At 33.6% G+C, this 19943-nt stretch overlaps 1 protein-coding gene across 1 annotated transcript in view; it reads left to right on the plus strand.

The window, feature by feature from the left end:
- Window positions 1-463: 463 nt before the first annotated feature.
- LOC117111585 overlaps window positions 464-19943 on the plus strand; it is a 35108-nt gene continuing 15628 nt past the window's right edge. Inside the window, exons 1-5 of the mRNA XM_033254538.1 lie at window positions 464-595; window positions 2552-2936; window positions 3343-4965; window positions 6709-6865; window positions 13138-13234. Of these exons, the coding sequence (XP_033110429.1) occupies window positions 2570-2936; window positions 3343-4965; window positions 6709-6865; window positions 13138-13234 (2244 nt within the window). The 5' untranslated portion in view covers window positions 464-595; window positions 2552-2569. The remainder of the gene's footprint in view (window positions 596-2551; window positions 2937-3342; window positions 4966-6708; window positions 6866-13137; window positions 13235-19943) is intronic.

The raw sequence follows: 19943 nt of genomic DNA on the forward strand, positions 1-19943 counted from the left end.
CCTTATTCCTCCGCGTTCACTAATGCTCTCCTATCAACTAAAGCCATATGCGTTCCCATCTCAAACTCTTATATAGTGTGATGTATGCAAATTAAGGCTTCAGTCATGGAATAGTTTTGATTGGTGGTTTGAACTTTGCGGACCGATTGCTAACCACTCACTGTGTTATGGTTAGCGCAGATTTAAAAAAACCTTTCACAGATGTCTCGACCGCCTCCCCTTATATATATCAAGATATAGGCCTACGTGTATATATATATATATCACATCTCCGTGAACTTATCATGCTGATTCTGACCAGTAATCAAGATTACCGTCCATTCTTAATAATAAGTAATAAATAATTCTTAAGGAGTGAAGACATTTCAACGGCTTATTTATTAAGCTGTGGATTGTTTATTATTTTAAAAATTAGCGCCACCAATAATCAACTTTTGTTTAACCTTCTCTAAGTCGTTTCAAAGAGGTCTGTGTATACTTCATAATTGGTGTACTAGCATGTAGTGTCTGGATTGTAATACTAAGAATTTGTTTTGATAATTTTTGTGTTTGAATTGAAATGTAGTCCGTACTAGTTTGGACTTAAAAAGTATTGGTATGTATAATTGATATTAAAATCAGGCCAGTAAATATCAGGATTTAGGCTGACGATTTAGGCCTCATGTCTATCTAATCATTTTAAAAGGATTTCTCGCTTGGGCTAGGCCGTAGTGGCCTAGGCCTAGGTAGTTATGCTGGCTAGGCCTAGGCCTAGTTAAGCTGGCCTAGCTTAGCCGAGTGAGAAGACAGGCCCGCTGAGAAAGGTAGGCCTAGCTAGGCTAGGCCTTTCTACCGTAGCTAGTAGGTAAGCCAGGCCAAAACCTAACCTGGTCTAGCCAAGGTAGGCATGTTAAAAAGAAAAATTAAATTTGATTGGATGTCCACAATACTGATAATGATATCACAAAATCTACCAAGTGTTAAAACATTAAAAACGTTTACAAAATTAAATTTGGTTGTATGGTTGATTTTTATTGATTTTTTAAAATATTTAATTATGGCAAAAATTTGGCTACAGGCATTATACAAAGTTTGTGACCTTTTTACTAATTTGTCAATTAATTCTCATTGTGTATACTTTGAAAAAAAAAATAATTAGGTACTGTTTATTGCTTTGATCTAATAATTTGTACTAAATTAATAAACTCTATACATGCATTATTTGACTAATTTATTATTACTACCGGGGTATTATTTTTAATTGTTTAAAAACTATTAATGTAGGCCTATGCAACACCAGGATGTTTGTGCTCTATATTCCTGTCAACAACACATATCATCCAATCAAATTTCAAATTCAATGTCACGTGATCTATACAGACCAATTACAGGCCAGAATTGCCTAATAAGATGCCATATGCAATTTCGTGACGATAATTCTCAATTATACACGGGTATATTAATCGCAAAACATCATTATAATAAATCAAAATCTTTAAAAATATTTTATTATATAATACTAAGCAATGATTATATTGGACATATTCATCAGTAATACGGACTTTATATGCAAAATACGCCGTTTGAATCATCCTCCAATGTACACATCCTTCGATCAGCGGACATTTTTATGCTTCGGACTCGAGAGTCATAAGATTTGAGAAAATAAAAAAAAATTATTGGTACGCATCAGATCTAATTCATACTTGGCATAGATATTAAATATATAATATTTAAAATTACAGGATGGTTTTTATAATTTACAGTGCTTACAAAATAGGTGTAAATGATGCTTTATTTCAAAGAAAAACTACTCTAACTATGTGACCGATCAATGAAAAAAATATTTTTAAAAAGCGTAAGTAAACTTTGACCGGTTTACTTTGTAAATAAGTTGAAAGGTTAGTGAATGCAACCAATAAACGATTTAATATGATTTTTTCTAATCTGGATGCAAGATGGAGAACCAAAACAATCAGCATCGGCATCGCGACAACGATAACAGTGCGAGACGTCACTCTTCTAACATACCTGTAGCCAAGGCTTAAGCTAAGTAAAGGCTACTATCTAGAGTAGATAGAGGCCTACCTGGTCTTGAGCTAAACCACTATACGGCGCAATGCATCTTTCACACTTTTTTTTCTTTCTTTTAATTTTTAATAGCCTAATTCTTAATTTTTTTTACCTCAGTGTTCTCCTCACACAGTCACAAGACATCACATAGGCCTAATTATAAAACTTTTTTACATGATTCAACCACTCACAAAATGTACTTTTTTTAACAAAAAAGATACCTTTTTTATAAATACAGGTTGATACATACAGCATTTTCGCGCTTGCAAGCACGACGAGCTGTAGGCCTAGGCCTACTATTTTGCAATAATCAGTAAAATACCAGAATGTCAATTCTTAAATTAAAATTCTTTCAATTAAAGGGCAGTCTTATTAAATGTGAATTGGAATTTTCCCATGAAATATCCGACAACAAAATGTGGCATCATGTATATTCCATTTTTTTTTTTTTTGAGAATATGTTACCAAACAATTTTCTTTAAACTTGTTATCTTCCTAGTAAGTATGTTAGAGCATTATGAGGCGAAGTGAGGATACAACACTAGAAAATATCTTCAGCTCAACACTAAGAGAATCTTTACACAGCACCCAAAGTATCTCCGGACGGACATCGATACTCACATATGCAAATAAACAATACCCTTCTGCAACTGATGCCCTTCAAGCCTACATCAACGACTTCGAACACAAACAGTTGAATTCTCCATACAGGCGCACTGTCGAAGATCTTCTATCTCCCAAATCAGTACTGCTTCAGACTGTGGAACGTAGTCTCGCTACCGGTGTGCGTGACACTAGTGCAGAGACTCAGAGACACAGGATCAAGAAACTTATTGATGAATCATATAATGAGATCCAAAGAGCAGATTTGGAGCAAGATAAAGGTGATACTTTATATCCGAATAAGTACATTTTTTTTTCTCATGAAGAAAATAACACATAGCATCATGTGGCAAAATGAAACAGTGATTAATATCACTGTTTCTTATGTGCTTATTAAATGAAAGAAAAACTTCAATAAAGAAATAATTCAAATTTTTAAAAATCTGTCTATTCATATAGTGCCAGAATAACAAGAAAATTTAAATGTTACAAAAATTAGTGGGTACTTAAAATTATGTATGCCTTTTTCATGCCTACTGTATTAGTGAGGAAAAAAATGTTGCTGCTGTAGTTGTCCTTGTTGTAATGATTTAATTTTTTTATCTCTTTTTCCACAACTACTCTTTGTTTTTTTTAAAACATTTTAATAAGTAATATATCTTATTAATATTTATTTTATTTTTGCAGCAAAACAGCTGATAGAGTCATCAAAAGAACTTCACAGAATCTCATCATCTGATATATCAGGTCTGACACCAGAAAAAACACTTCAACCACAGCAAAGTCTAACCAGCTTATCTACAGACACCCTTCTATTCCAGGCATCACAGAGTGAACTCAACCACAAGCTGGGCTTTAAGAGTGAGACAGATTCTCAACCCAGTGTTGCCTGGAACTCAACACCTTTGTCTCCTCTACAGGAGAGCTACAAGGCAAATGCTATTCAATTAAGGTCATTACAAGGCGATGCTGGATCATGGAGGAATTCTGGGATTTTGAAGAAGCATCCAAGTCCAGAAAAAAGGCGGGGTTACAGGGAAGTAAGCTTTACAGGCCATGCTAAATCCGAACCTGAGTTGGGGTTAAGAAATGTTCAAGACAGGCTCTTTAAACATACAAGTACAGGAAGAAATAAAAAATCACCACAATCAGCTGGATATAAAGCAAGATCAGTGGACTCGCTTGCCAACCAGAAGACATCATTTGGTAAAAATTCCACTAAACTTAGATTTACAGATGAATCAATTTTATCTGGAGGTAGAATGACACCAAGCTGGATTGAAGATTTAGATAGGTCAGAGATTTCCACCAAGGTTCCGCATTCAAGCAGCCATGTTCAGAAGACCGGATTCACTTCTAAGATGTTAAGTGATGATGCTAGAATGTATAGTGCATCAGAAGTTTCAGGACACAGAAGTATACCCAGCTGGATCCAAGATATTAGTTTGTCAGAGATCCAGAATACTGGTGAAGGTAGGTCGCATATTGGCAGACCTCCACCTAGCTGGATTAATGATCTTGATGATTCTGCGATAAACTCTGTTATACCCACTGTCAGACCTGTATCATTTGACAGTCAAAATGTCCTCTCCAAAAGAGGGAGGAGTACACCTGAGCCTAATTTCACTAAAGGTGATAGATTTCTACCACTTGGTTTGACTCACCAAGATCTTGACTCAAGCAGCACAAGCTTTAACAAGGAAAATAATTCAGACTCTAATGGTAATGGTAGAACTCACATTAGGAGCAGTGCAGAGATAAACAGACTTGTAAGAAATGCAAAGTCTAAGAGAGATTCTAGAGGTATAAGAACATTTGCAGCATCATCTCCAGTTGCAAAGAAAAAACTCAGCACAGACATGCTCAGTATGACTACAGATGACCTCATTTTGGCACCTTCAAGTGGCAGAGGTTTACCAGCATCAAGGAGCATGGAAGAACTTAGAAGAACTCTGAAGCAGATGGAGTGGTCATCTTCAAAAAGCACTGGTAGAGGTTCTCCAAGAAGTAACAGGGCACGATCACAGAATAGCCAAAGAAGTACCTCACCATTATTAAAACAGCAATGGCAAAGACATCAGAAGCACAAACCAATGAGCGATAGTCAGGAAAGGAGTAGGCTTAACATCTCAGACCTTTATTCAACCCCAAGTAAATATTCCTCTCGCAGATTTGAACAAGATCGAAAACAACCTCACATACAAGACAACTCTCTTAAAAGCCGTTGGATGGTAGATGAGGATGTGATCCCTTCTCAGAGTCATTCCAAATACTACAGTCCACCTACCGGCAGGTTTACGAACTCAAGAGGTATGGTACTAAAATGTCTTTATTATTTCCAAATTTATAAAATTTATATATATATTTTATATATTGTGCAATAATAAAATATATATATATATAAAATTTATCTTTTTCTGCATACCCTTATTTATTGTAGTTATTGTTATCCAATATAAGTCACCATGTTTTTGCTATTAGGGTTACACATTCAGTTATTAGTCAAATTTGGAAAAACTAAAAAATCCAATGAACAAAATGTTCATTAAAATGATTAAATCTTCACTCAGACCACAAAACAGTTAGTGTTAGTTTATGAAAAGAAAAAAGTGAGCATGTTGAAATGGCACACTTTGTTAAGCAAGAAGTTTGTAACAGCAACAGTACATACTTTAACACATTTTTGTTTGCACAAACTAACATCTAACATAATCATTAATTGTGTTATTTTGTGGTATAAGCGACGAAAAACTTTTTATTACAAAAATTCTTTAATTTATTAATACATGGGACCTTTTACATGTCTTCACCCAGGAATAGGCTTATAAGTGGATACCCAGTAGGTTTGAAAGCCAGTTCACTAATTAATATACTGCATAGTGGAATAATAATATTAATAATAATAACAATTATATATAATATGTGCCAGGCTCTGGCAAAACCTTTCATTTGTCGCAATTTCTAATTTCCTGCAAGCGTCCAAAATGTTTTGAGAATCAGAATTTTTAACATTTTCATGTTTTTGCATTTTATAAAAGAAGATATATATATTGAAGAACATTTCTGCAAAAAAATCTAACTGAAAAGTATATCTGGCAAAGACAAGACAAACCAGTCAATCGTCACAAATTCTGTTTCGGAGATATTGACCAAAACATGCTGGAATGTCAAAATTTTGAAAATCTATTTCATTGCACTAAACTAAACTTTATATATTTATACATCACACTATGCTGTTATTTTCCCCATTTTAAATGTCAAAACAACAATTTTTAATGCTTTGGTGATGGTTCTGCCTAAGAAATGCCCAAAATCGTAAACTTTAAAGGCTGATTTCTTAAATATTGTTCTTTAATCAGCTGTATGTTTAAACTCTGTAACTTCATAACGAAATGTTGGATTTAAATGATATTAAAATTATTTTATTCTCAAAACTTGCATGATTGATGTCCAATGAATTGATATTCATAACTTCGCTATAACTCAACCAATTACCATCAAATAAGAATACATGCATAATCTAAAAATACCAAAAACTCAATTTTGAATTTTTCATACGAACAGCTGGTTTTGCGAGAGCCGGTCACATATGTTAGATTTATAGTGTTTCATGTTCAAAGCACTTTAACATTATTACCCCCGATAATTTTTCAAGCACATATAGAACACATCTCAGCCCCCTGGGGAGAATTCCATAATGTTGCTGCTTGCAGATCAATGCATTTTGTGTTTGAAGCTACCATGTACCCAATTGTTTTCTTGGGTGGAGCGAAACAACAGTAGGTAAAGTTCCTTGCCCAAGGATACAAGCGAGATGCGCAGCAAAGGATGCAACCTCCGACCTCAAGGTTAAGAAGTAGAACCACTGTGCCACACCACTCCAACTAATACTCCCCAAAAAACTGATTATGTTCTATAGGCGTTTACTTCAATGATCAGAGTAAAATTTAGTCTTTTGCTTGATACAATATAAGTCTGTTTTTATATAATATAAATTTTCTCAGTGTATCAAATAAAGTTTAACAATAATTGATTCTCTTCAATCTTTATAAGGTTCATCTGCCGAGTATGAACAGAGAGTGATTGCCAGAGCAGAGAAAATACTTGGCTCACCTTTGACACGACCTCTCCAACACCTTCAGACACAAAGCCCTGACACTGAAGATATTCTAGATGGTGACAGGTCTTGGGAAAAAGCTGTACCACCATAGTAAGTCATCTTTATTTTTTTTGAGTGCTTTGTTGGTATTTTTCATGTAAATATAAACAATATAATTACAAAATGATGTTTGCCCCGCCTGACAAGTTGTACTCAATGCTTGTACATTCCCAAATACTTGCAGAAAGAAAAAAATCTCTCAAGTGATTCGGGTGGGAAGCGAACCCATGACCTCCAGTTAACTAGCCTGATGTCTTATCCACTAGACCACCGAGCTTGTACTTGGTGGCTGGTGATGAATGTGATCCCAAGTAGCAGGGGTACTGCAATGCTATTCCGATGGCGTTTTGCGTCATATCAGGAAAAATAATACAAAATGATGTTTGGGCAAACATCATTTTGTATTATTTCTCCTGACACAAAATGCAATCGGAACAATATTCTATTGCATGTGATAGTAAATTGGTTTAGTTATGGGCAATTCCATATTAAAAATACTGTAGTAACAATTTTGTCAAAATTTGAAACACGTCAAATATGTTCATTAATATTATTTTTTATAACGTTATGAAGTGTAGTATCATAAAAAATATATATAATTATGTAATATATTTCCGATTTAAAATATAATCAAATTTGAATGCATTAATATAAGAATTTTAATTTTTTTGGAATAAATAGTAATAAAAGGTCAAACAGGAAATTTCCCTCATTTAAATAGCACTTCTTGATTTTTTTTTTATCTACATTATATATTAGAATCAGTTTTTAAAATTATATAATTAAAAAAAAAATTTAACAATTAAAAATATTTTTTCAATTGCTTTTTTTTTAAATTTTAAATACTTGGTACATCCGACACAAAGTAAATACATTTTTAAATGTCCACACAAAAGCATATTCATTAGAATTATGAAATTAATGTTATAAAGCAAACTGAGTATTCTGTTGGCTTTATAACATTAATTTCATAAAGCTAACTGAGTATTCTGAGTAGCAATTTATTTATTACTAATTTAGTTGTATATTTTTGTGTCAATTATATGTACGCGGACAAAATTTGGACATGTACGTCCGACACAATTTATTGTACGTCCGAAACGTCTTCAATCATCCATATTTTCTTAAGAAAATGTAAAATTACAAAAAGTTTTTTTGGCCCTCCACATCAACTAATTAATAATGAATAATAATCAGAAAACATCACTTTCATAAATCTTAACAAATCACAGACATTTTGAAAAACACAAACTAGTACTTAAAAAACCATTTTCACTGATTACGTCCGACACTAGGCCATTTTGTACCGGTTCTCTGTAACCATAGCAATCAAAAAAATTTCTTTATTTTTTTAATGAATTAGTAACTGGTATATATATATATATGCTTAACAGCAAAACAAAATGATTCACCTACAAGTTTATGTTGAAAGTGTCTGAAATGTACATCAGACATTATGGAATTGCCCTTGTTATTTGTCACTGCTCTGTAAACAAACCACAATGTGTCTAATGTTAAATGTCAAGTAGGTTATCTATTTACAGTAGTTGTGATATTTTTGACTTCTCAATGACATGCCTCATCCACAAGCTTATTGCTGCGAAGCAGCCAATTCATACTCTTGACAGCATTTTGACCTCTAAAAGGTCATTGTTTGTCAAAAAACAAGGGCCAAGACGACTGAAAATGCGGAGTTTCCTTCTGCCGGGTAAAATCAATTACTTTAGGCGACGTTTGTAGACTATTAAACCAACACGTACCAACGTCTGCATGTCACGCTAGCCTTATCCTACTCTAGGCCTAGACTAGCTAGGATGGTATAGGCGGATCCAGCTGGGTTTCAGGGGGTTCGGACGAACCCTCCTCTGTGTAGAAATCTAACAAAATACTACTGGGTCCTACAGGGTAGCTTACAAAATGTATGCCAACCTGCCCAGGCACAGCTTGGCTGATCAGACAAACCAGGCCCAGCAAACGCTACTCCCCAAAATAACTTTATACTCACCAATTTTTGCTCGACCCCGCAATAATTTATGTACGGACCGCACTCCTCAGGACTATCGGCCCATCGACTACTATTCGACTACTCAATATTGTTGGAATATAAAAATGTACCTCCTATGTCGTTGATTTTTTTTCATCTATGTATAGGCCTATAAGTATGATACAAAACCATAACCCCCCTCAAGAGAGGGAAAACCCTTTTAGCTTCGAAAACCCAAAGGTCACCAAAAAACCCCTCAGAAATCAGGAAAGCCCATTTATGCAACTTTTGAAACTATCAAAATTTAAATTCAATTTTGTTTTACTTTACTTAAACTACTGTACAGCAGTTTATGCACTTTTATGAGAATCATCATCATCATCAGTAATGCACTGTGTGTGCTACACCCATTAATGTAAACAAAATTATGCAAACCTTGTACTAAATCAAGCCATTTGATTGGTTAATTGATTGCCAATATTTGAGAAAATCACTTGATCTTATTATATTGCACAACAATCTTGTAGTTTGATTGGTCAAATTGAGACAATATTTGGAAAGTCACTCATCTGATGAATATTAATCATATGTAAATATCTGACAGATACTTTATTATCATACAATGCATTATTTTATAAATGTTGACTTATCTTGGTTTATAGAGTAGAACAGTCGTGTTGTCACAACACCAGGTGGCGCCCTTTGTTGTCAACCAGACGTTGGTTACCGTTCATTGACTTCATAATCTTATGGTTTAGAATAAGCATTTTGGAAGATTCATTTTGAAACCTAATAATTTACCATCAAAATATACTAAAAATACAAAAGCTTGCATTTAACATTAGTTACCGAACACACATTTAATCATCAATTAAAATTTACAAATAAAAACTAAGATACATCTTAATAATTTAAATGCATTTAAATAAAAGTTAGAAATTGGGATCAATGGTTTGTCAGTGGAGATAACGTCCGGTTGAATGCATTTTGTGTCGCCGATAGCAACGTAGTAGTATCACGTGGTATTGTGATGTAACACTGTAGTACTCTATGCTGGGTGCTTTAACAATTTTAGATATTTATGCCACCAAATTCACAATCCTCTGCTTGTTTTTATCTTTTGTCTTCACAAATGCTTTTCTTAAAAAAATGAATTGCAGTCATTTTTTCATAGTCTGTCCACTTGTTTCAGAGACTCCCTCTTGGCATTATGATGTTTGTATTGTGGTTTATAAACAATTTCTTGAGGGATTTGCTTTTGAGACATGCATTATGCTGTTATTTGCTGACATGTTGAAGTGTACTTTATTATATACCATTCTGAGCTATGCTGAATGCATTGGTGTGACAATCAAACACTCAAATTTTATTGCACCATATAATTCCTTTTCTTTATTTGACTTTGTTTAATAATATAGTAACCAATGAAAGGTATACAGTAAAGGCTTCTATTTTCAGTTCTCTTTTTCATTGAGTTTTATCACATACCATTATCCTGAGATTTTATGTATGTGTACTAAGTGAACTTTGCAATATGAAGACCTCCTATAAGGATATGGGTATGTAGTTAAGACAGTATTCTTTGTGACCATATTTGCGCTCATGATGAAAGGTAAATTTACATTCATCGGTCTCGCCTTGTATTAGGATTACAAACAACAGATATTTGTACATGCAACAACAATGAATATATTCACTGGTCCAGCTCCACCCAACTGCAACTAGTGGATTAAAAGCCGTGTAATTTTAGCAAGGCATTTTGAGACTTTTCAACATGGACCTTTATGCTACATGTGGCATTGTAACATGCAAAATAATTCTATAAATATAAAAAAAAATATTCAAGGAAGGAAATTAAAGACAATGTTCAATCAAAATTTTAAATCATATACAGTAGGGCATTTCATGAGTTGTTGATAAAGTATAATGCTAATCGGCATGCAAACTACGGGCCACTGCCGAATTTTTGGGCCACAGGGCATTCTTGGGGGCCACGAAGTCGCCCAAGATTTAAAAAAAAAAAAATTAAACCCTAAATTGTATTAAAAAAAGTAATCGTATTATTATTGTTGATATTATTAAATACTGTTGATATGAATTACAGCTATTTTTGATTTGATGTTGATTTGATTTGATTTAAGATTTTTAATGTATGAGAGTGCAATTTCCGGGCACCTACTACTGTAGCGGTCCATGTTCTCAAAATTTTCACACCTCAGCCCCAAACATGCCCTACCGCGAAATCCTGCATCCGCCCCAGAGTTTATACAAGATTTTGTCACTAATAGAACAGATAATGATGTTAAGTTATTGTATGTCTGTCCCATAACATTAGTAATTAGGCATTTTTCGTTTTGACTACGCGGCCAGTCTACTACGAACTAATGGACCGTAAAGGCAACGCCAAGACACTGTTCGCGTACTACACAAAGAGCTGCTTTCATTTTTTTAAGGCGACTACGACGACACAGCACACGTACGTAGGCCTACGGAGGGGATTTAGTTGACCATGGTTTTATTACCAGAGAACAATGTTCCCTTGTTTTATATTTGAAAAAGGAAATGTGAAAAAAAACTTTAGTCAAATACATATACAAAATAAAAAGTTTCCAGAAAACACCGAGTGATGTTTCGCTGTTGGCTAGGATCTACCTAGCCTAGCCTAGGTGTCAAACGACAAAAGAGTCGTTAACCGGGAGAAGAGGGATGTCAGGCCTGCTCAGACAATTTTCCAAATGCAACGACAATGTACAAATATAACAATTTTAAACAGAGGTATTTATATAGCAAGGCTTGATCGACGATATCAAGGGCGGATGCCCTAGCTAGCGGCACCAGATAATGTGTTTTCTCTTACCCGAAATCCACCCTGACAAGGCCTAAGCCTAAGGCCCTTTTTTCACTAGATCCCCTGATTTACCTAAATTTATGTTGTGACTATTCATTCCTCATTTATTGCATGTGTATACTATAAATAGGCCTTCATAAAACATTTAATTACTCACTTGTTTTAATGATTAATTCATTATTAAACGAACAATGCTCGATCGCGGATGCGATGAAAATTGCAACCCCCAACAAAAAAGTTACCAGCAGTTTGCCAAACAATCCGGTGATCTGATTGGTCAATATTAGGGTAGTGCCACTACGACAAATTCAGAAATTGGGGTTGTCACGGAAGCTGTCACAATGCCGATTTAGCCAGTAAGGTTTGTGAGCTTGCGCAGATGTCTGTTACGCTCTATTAGTTCGTAGTAGTCTAGCCGCGTAGTCAAAACGAAAAATGCCTATTTTCATGATCAGAACTTCAGAAGTTTTGGTATGTTGGTCCCTAGTAGGACTGGGCCGAGTGACCCTTGGTGCCTGGAATCTCAAGTAGGCTGTGAAGAAAAAAGCTGGCCTATTACAACTTTTTAACAGAACAGAAGTAAATCTAAATTCTAAACTGTATTCATAAAGTATGATCATCCAAATTTATTTAATCGAAAAATGTAAAATATAGTTGAATTCTTTAAAATACTGTAACAAAAGCAGGCATGCCAATAAATCAATTACTTTTTTAGAAGTATTATTTTTAGTACATTGTAGCATGGCACGAATGCTCATAGTAGTCAATGTCAAGTGACCAGGTTCAATCCTTCAAAACCATTCTACCGAGGGTCGAGAGAAAAAAGCATTTTGGATTGCAGTTTTGGTATTGCATACATTGTAGGGTTCCAATAGATTACTGGTTAAAATGTAAACATTTTTAAAAGTGTTATTACAGAAAATAGAAAATTTTATATAATAGTATTCTAGAGTCTTCAAACTTAATCCTCTTAAATATGTTTCGTGTTACAGTATTCAATTATTTTAATAACTCATAATCTTTTATCTTAAACCATTGTATCCTAAAAAGAGAAAAACTTAAACCTGTGCATTTCAAAGTTGTAAATAATATTTAAAGATGTTTTGTCGCCTAAAAATGATTAAAATTATAAAATTAACTTGCTCATGTTGCAGTAACATACACATTATTAATTTGAGCATAAAAATTATTGAATTAAAAAATTATGTATCCTTATTTTTATACTGGAATAAAAAAGAAAAACTTCCAGTAACTAGCTAAAAGTTTCATCATTTTTTGTTTTAAAATTATAGGTAAGCATTTTTAAAATTTAGTAATTTTCATATTCAAGTTGATAATTTTTATCATCTTACTTTAAAGTTAATTTCAAAAATGATTTTTATGACATTTTTTGGTATTTTTAATGGGACAATACATCTTTAAGCAACTCTACTACTAATACTTAAATCATGATGTTTAATTTATTTTATCATTTATCTTCTGGTTTTACAGCAAACCACTGAGGCCTGTTTATGCCAGAGATGCGGAGTCAAAACAGAAACATATTATTGATCGATTTCTCGATGACTGCCTAAACTCAAATAGTACAGTAAGTAGAAGAACAATCTAAAATATATTATTAATAATTATTTGTGGATTTTAATAACATGCAACTGAAATTGTTTGATTCTGTTAATATCTGATTTAATATATATTTTGATTCATTATTTGCTTTTCTCTTGAATACAGTAGATGATTTTTATTTCCATATAGGCTACTGCTGACCACTGCTAGCCTAAGGGCAGTTGGACTTTAATTGGTCAGGCAGTCGGGTCACAGTAGGGTGAGCTTTTTATGTTGACCTACTGGCCCAGTTTTTTGCTACCTATTTTTCTGATGGGAATGCTGTACCCATGGTTTACTTAATAAATATATTTTTACGGAAAACGTAATTGACTCCACAGAGATTTGAACCAACGACATTCTGATTACCATTCAGTTTCTTTTCTTGATAAGTCGCAAGATTAAGTAAAGAGTAGGCCGATACACTAACTTATTTTTAAATTTTTGTGTGTGCCTTCTAAACTTGAACTCAAATCTTTTAGTACCTGATGATTACTTGTTGATGAAAATTGTGTGTTGTGCACTAAAAAAAAAAAAAAGAAAGAAAGAAAGAAAAAAAAAACACTAGAATAAATACTTCCTTTGAAAATAATTATTACACCCTGATCAATACACAACACTGTGCATTAATATCTGAATAAGTAACTACAGTATATTATGATGGGGATGGTTTAATGTCATGGTTTACATGTCCATGAGTTTTTTTATTTTTTTATTTTAAGGCAGATATAATAAATTGGTAAAAACTTGCTCTATTGATAATTAATATTTGATAAGACCAAATGAATTTAATTGCTAGTTTCAAATCCCAACCCTCATCAAATTTTGAAACCTTATGAAAAATATTTACTGTTTGCTATTAAAAAAAAAATCATTTTTCCATGGAAAATGAAAATAATAATGATCTGAAAGATTGTTGTCGCAGCAAAAGACGTGGAAACATAATGGCAGGAATATATAAGATTCATTTTTAATTCTTACAATAAAAAAAAACCGCAATTTTTATTATTTACCAGCCTGTTTACTACTAGTATAGGAGTAAATAGCCAATAGTAAATACTCTCACTAAAATATATCAAATCTCAGATGTGAAACTATTGAATTACACGTTTTTTTTTTTTTATAAGAACCAGTAAATTTTCGCCCTGGCTCAGTGTTCTTATTTTTTGGCCAATTTCAAGCTCAAAATGTTCTTATTTTGTTCTTATTTTACACACTTTTCAAACATAGAAAATTATTATTGTAGAGCAGCTCACGCTGTACTGGGAGGTGAATCGGCTCTGCAAAAAATGGCCCCTGAAAGAAAGGCCCAGCAAAAAATGGCCCCACAAAAAGGCCCCGGTTAAAAACTGGCCCCAAATGGGAGGTAGGAACACCTACCTGTACTGTACTGTATATGGAGAATATTACAAAGTCACACTACAGTACTGAACGTAAGGAACAGATATAATTTTTTTAGTTTTTCTAGTTTGACATTCTACCTCAGCCACAATTTGTTCTTATTTTGTTCTTAATTTTTTAAGCAATTTCAGCCTCAGTGTTCTTATAAAAAAAATTAAAAAAAAATGTAATTTTTTTAAACCTAAACCCAGGATCCTTTGACCATATTTAGGAATTTTACAAATCTGTATAATCTTTTTTTCTAATATGTAATGTTACAATTTTTATGTACTGACAATGAACTTGCAACAGCATAAATATGTCCATTAAAACCACATGCCTTCATCATCAACTCATTATCTTCAACAACTCAAGTACTCTCTCTTTCTCCTTCACCTTAGCCTTCTAACAGCAGGTTGTCTGTGCTATATGCTTTCACCAGCAGGAATATCAGTGCATACTGGTTTTCAGTTGGTATTATGAAAGTTAGAGTAGGTCCCTTTAGTGATACTTGGCAGGGTAGAGTCCTCATAATTGGAATTCTGTCCGCCTAGAGGTGTGTCCAGCTGAGTCTAAACTGATCACCAAGTTGACCTGTAGAGAAGCAACACCAACAACATGTCATCCGTCTCATTACTTGATCATGTGCATCCATATCCTACACAAATTCCAGGAGACTTTCTTAACTTTATTTCCTGACAATTTTCCAATTGGGATTAAAATTATGGAAAATTGGACCTTTCGAGCAAGAAGAAACTCAGAAATTAAATGATAATTTTAATCAACATTCGATAAGTCACTGAATGAATAAAAAAAAAATTAATTAATTAATTAATGATTGACAGATATTTTCCTAAAAAATGCTACCAAAATTTTAAAGATACTGTATGAGATAAAGATTATGGAATTGTATAATTATGTATTTTCATTAAATTTTCAATTAACAAGCGCGGATAATAATTATTTGTTACTTGTTGATTGTATGTGCCATAACTAATTCCTATGAATTTCATTGCTAAATTTCTGAGACTTCTTAAAGATATATTGTCTCATGCTAATTATAAAAAAAATCAAAAAAATATTTTTTGAAATAAACTTGCCCATTTTGGAGTAACATAAAAGTTATCAACTTGAACATAGAAATTATTGTTTAAAAAAAATATCTATCCATCAGTTTACTGCAAAAAAAAAAAAAATGATAGAAACACTTCTAGTCACTGGAAATGTTTTATTATTTTTATTATAATTTGTGGGTTTAAAAATCAGTGTACACATTTTTAAAATTCAATATTTTCTATGCACAGGTTATTGATTTGTTATATTATTTCAAAATGAGCAAGTTTATTTCAAACTTATTTTTTATGATTTTTTGACATTAGCAAGGGACAATGCATCTTTAAGGAATTTCTGAAAAGACAACAAAATCAACCTTAACACTACATATTACAAATATTGCACCAGTTATGTGACTATGAGAAGGAAGGATAAAGGTTTTCAAAGTCAAAACTGTTTTCCAACAATTCCAAGTCTGGTGTCCATTAGCTTTATTTAGTTGCAGATTCTGGAGGTGCTAAATCAGTAAGATGAGCACTAATGGGAATCCAATCTTATTGGAATGCTGTTGTTGTGTGATGGTTTATCTCATCAGTGAGGCGTAAGGATGAGTCATATGAATAAGTGTTGGGTATGTGTCCAGGGGTCCTAAGTTGGAAGAAGATCTTGTTAAATGAGCTTCCTTAAAACACATCTAACTAATTGTGTTTTGATGTTTGTGGTGATACCCATGGGCATACAATTAATAATACTGTACAGTAATAATAAAAACTAATAATGTAACATGAATTGTTAGGCGATAGTTTGTATGTTTTGTTTGTTTGTTTATTTTGTTTAATATAGTTTACAGTGTTGTGTGGAAATTAAGCGACCAGTATAAGTTCAAGAACTTTAAGTCTTGGTCGTATAGTTTAGTTTGCAGTATGGGAGATCTTTGCATGCTCGTCGCACCAGAAATTTGCCGACAAGGGGTTTGGCGTGTCCGATGGAAGGGTCCAAACCAAGGCGACGAAGAAGCTTCGGTTGACAGCCGGGAATAAAAAAAATCCCTGTTCATGGGGGAGAGTTTTATGACTTAATTTGATCCTAAATTTGCTTTTAGACCACAATATTAGGGATTGGCAATCAAAATAGTGTTATTTGGATTGGCAAGTTATTTTTTTTTTTTTTTAACTTTTGGTCCGACAACTTAGTCCTTTGTCGCATGACAGGGGTCCAGGCCTGTCCGACGGGTGGGCAGATTCCCCCTGCCCCGCTGGCGCCACCTCTGGTGTGAGGCTTTCCCGAATCCCAGAAGACTTAGGACGTCTGGTATGTGTGTGTGAGTAGTTAAAACATTTCCTCCATCTTATGTTATTTAGGGTGGGGTATGGTTGTCTGTTTGTTTTCAATAATTTGCAGGCGATTTAAAAAGAACATATTAGGGTATTTATTTTAAATATATTGTAGTATTATTATTTTAAATTCATCTGATAATTGGTAAGTTTTCTCATTTTTAATTAAAAATTAATTAGTAATAATATAAATATAGGAAGGTAAGCAATTACAAAATTGAAAAGGAGGTTAAGAAAAATAGGTCAGTCCGTCACTAACATTGACAATATATGAATATGAATTTAACTTGCATCTCATAATTGGTGAGTTTTCTCATCTTTAATTGAAAATTAATTAATAATAATGTAAATAATACAAGGTAAGCAATTGAAATATTGGAAAAGGGGTTAAGAAATATAGGTCATTCACAAACATTAAACAAGTCAAGCAAGAGGAACCGTAATAATTGGAATCATTGAATGTTTTTGAACAAATACTCTTATACATTATCATCACAGATTAATGAAATCAAGTCTCATGTATCTTGTCTGTGTTAATTCCATTGGTGTCGATCTTTCTGAAAAATAAAGCGAATTGTACAGTGGGCGTACTGTAAGAGTCCTTGCACATCACTCAACACAGTATAATGCAATGACAGTGGGCCTCTGCATATCGTGGGAAAAAGAAAACTATCAACACAGCTCTTTTTCGAAAACTAATCGTTGGCAGCCCTCCACATGTTTGATCAATTTGAAGCATTCAGTAATTTTCATTGATTGCCAAAAGCATCATCAGGCCTTTCAAAATAAATTTAAAAAAAAAAAAACTTTGTAATGAAACAGCTATAATTATAAAAAAAGTATTTCATGATAAAATTGTGTTTCACCCAAAGAAGTCCGGTCCTGTAGTGGTGAACGCTTGTGTAAATACATGTCATATTTGTAGTGCTCTTCTTGTACTGTATACAGTATTAATTATGATATTGTATTTCTGATAGATTTTAATTACCATAAACACACTCTTGTATTGTAATATATTTCTGGACTTGTATGCTTCAATTCAGGTTGCACTTTCCCATTTTCAATAATGTCTGTGTTTAAAACACAGTTTTAGTGTATTTTAGTTTGTTTCAGTTTTGAAGTTTATAATATATTATATTTGTTTTAGTTGAACCCGTTAGTGGCAGTTTTCATCGCTGTTGGTTTTATACTGAATAAAATAAATAAAAAAATAAAATAAAATTGGGTAATTGGTGAAAGAGTAATGTACCAAGATTTATTATTAAGTTTACCAAGAATAAGGCTCACAAGTGATACGTTGGTCTTGATGGCCGAATATAGCCGCAAAATCATGTATGTTGGTTGAGAGTGTTATAAATGTTGGCACACACTGGGAACTGACGGTCATCAACTGATTTGATTTGATTCCTTGGAAAACGCCATGCGACAAATCATGCGTAGCTGATCAATTAGAATGACAATTCGCTTAGTCTGCCATAAGCAGACAGCAGTGCTCCCAGACAGGTGAGATGGGCTCATCAGGCTGGGGCAGGAGTAAGGGTGCAAATGGTTCGATCACACACCCACCTAAATTGTTGTTAACACTGCTTTTGTATATTATTTTTATCATATAAACATAGTACCTGTAAGATTTTTAAAGCGATATTTGTGCGCCAAGAGGTTCATATCTTCAAAATTGTTCTCGTATCAGCCCTATCCATGGTGGGCCTGACGTGGTGTGAACTCTCACGTACGCCCTACCGCCAAATCCTACATCCGCCCCAATGGTGACAGTCCTAGGATCGATCATAGTACGACCCAGTGTGTGCCCGGCTTAAAGAGTACCAACACCGACTTGGCCTATCCAAATGCTCACACACCACAGTGTTATAAGGCAAGTACCGGTATTATAGGTATCAGAGTCTCCAAAAGGGGAATCCTAACCAGGGCAAATTGGTTGACATTAATAAGATAAATAAATCATTTTTACTCATTTCATAATGGTAAAAAGTCAATAAAATCTTTTGTGTTATTGCAAGATGCATACTCCTATTTCATTACAGGTACTGTAACCAGCTTCACAAGCAGTCTCAAGTAACCCACAAATCTTGATTTTTAATGACAGACAATGTGACAGAATGGATAGTACTGTAATCAATCAATTTTTGTATTTTTTCAGTAAAAGGTTTATTTCCTTATTGTTTTTTTTTTAAATCTCATTTGTCCTAAAACTGTGCAACATTTTACCTAAATGTGTTTCACATTAAAATTATGCCTCGTGCACACACCTTGATATTCTTAATTGATATGCAACCATTAGTTATTTAATCCAGTGGGAGGATCAAGGATGAAGGAGACACACAGACATATTTGAACTTCATGCTTGATTTCAATTATTCACTATAATGCAACTGCTGTGACTAGATCCAACGAAGCCTTAAATTATAGCTCCATGGCTCTTGTTTACATTCATTGCCCTTCGACCCTATAGTTGTGAAAGCAGTAATGGATTGGGATTAAGAGCCCAAATCACTCTTAGGATTAGTTGATTGTTTGATGACTTCAATGGAATTGCTCAAGTATGTTATTAGATAGGTGATTTACCTGTAACCACAGGTATGCACAAAGTAATATTTAAACCTTATTTTCTACATACAGGCTCTACAGTTTTGAATTTATTTAGGGACAAAAGTTTATGTAATCTCATATTTAATTTTTTGACGCAGTACCTAAAATATGAAGTCAGTAAAAAACGAACCCACACGGTAGCTTGTATGTTCCTTCTCCACTGTCACAATAAACGTCAGCATCAGTGGCGGATTCAAGTGGGGGAAGGGTGGGGTGGAGCTGAGCCTGCCCCTTCTCACCAATACATTTTTCAAAATTATAAAAAAGAAGTGGAGAAAAAAGAAATTTTGATCAAATTAACATCTGAAAGTGCCATTTCCA

The sequence above is a fragment of the Anneissia japonica genome, unplaced genomic scaffold (genome assembly GCF_011630105.1).
Source record: "Anneissia japonica isolate Jap-2015-1 unplaced genomic scaffold, ASM1163010v1 scaffold351_len699533_cov169, whole genome shotgun sequence".
NCBI classification, from domain to species: domain Eukaryota; kingdom Metazoa; phylum Echinodermata; class Crinoidea; order Comatulida; family Comatulidae; genus Anneissia; species Anneissia japonica.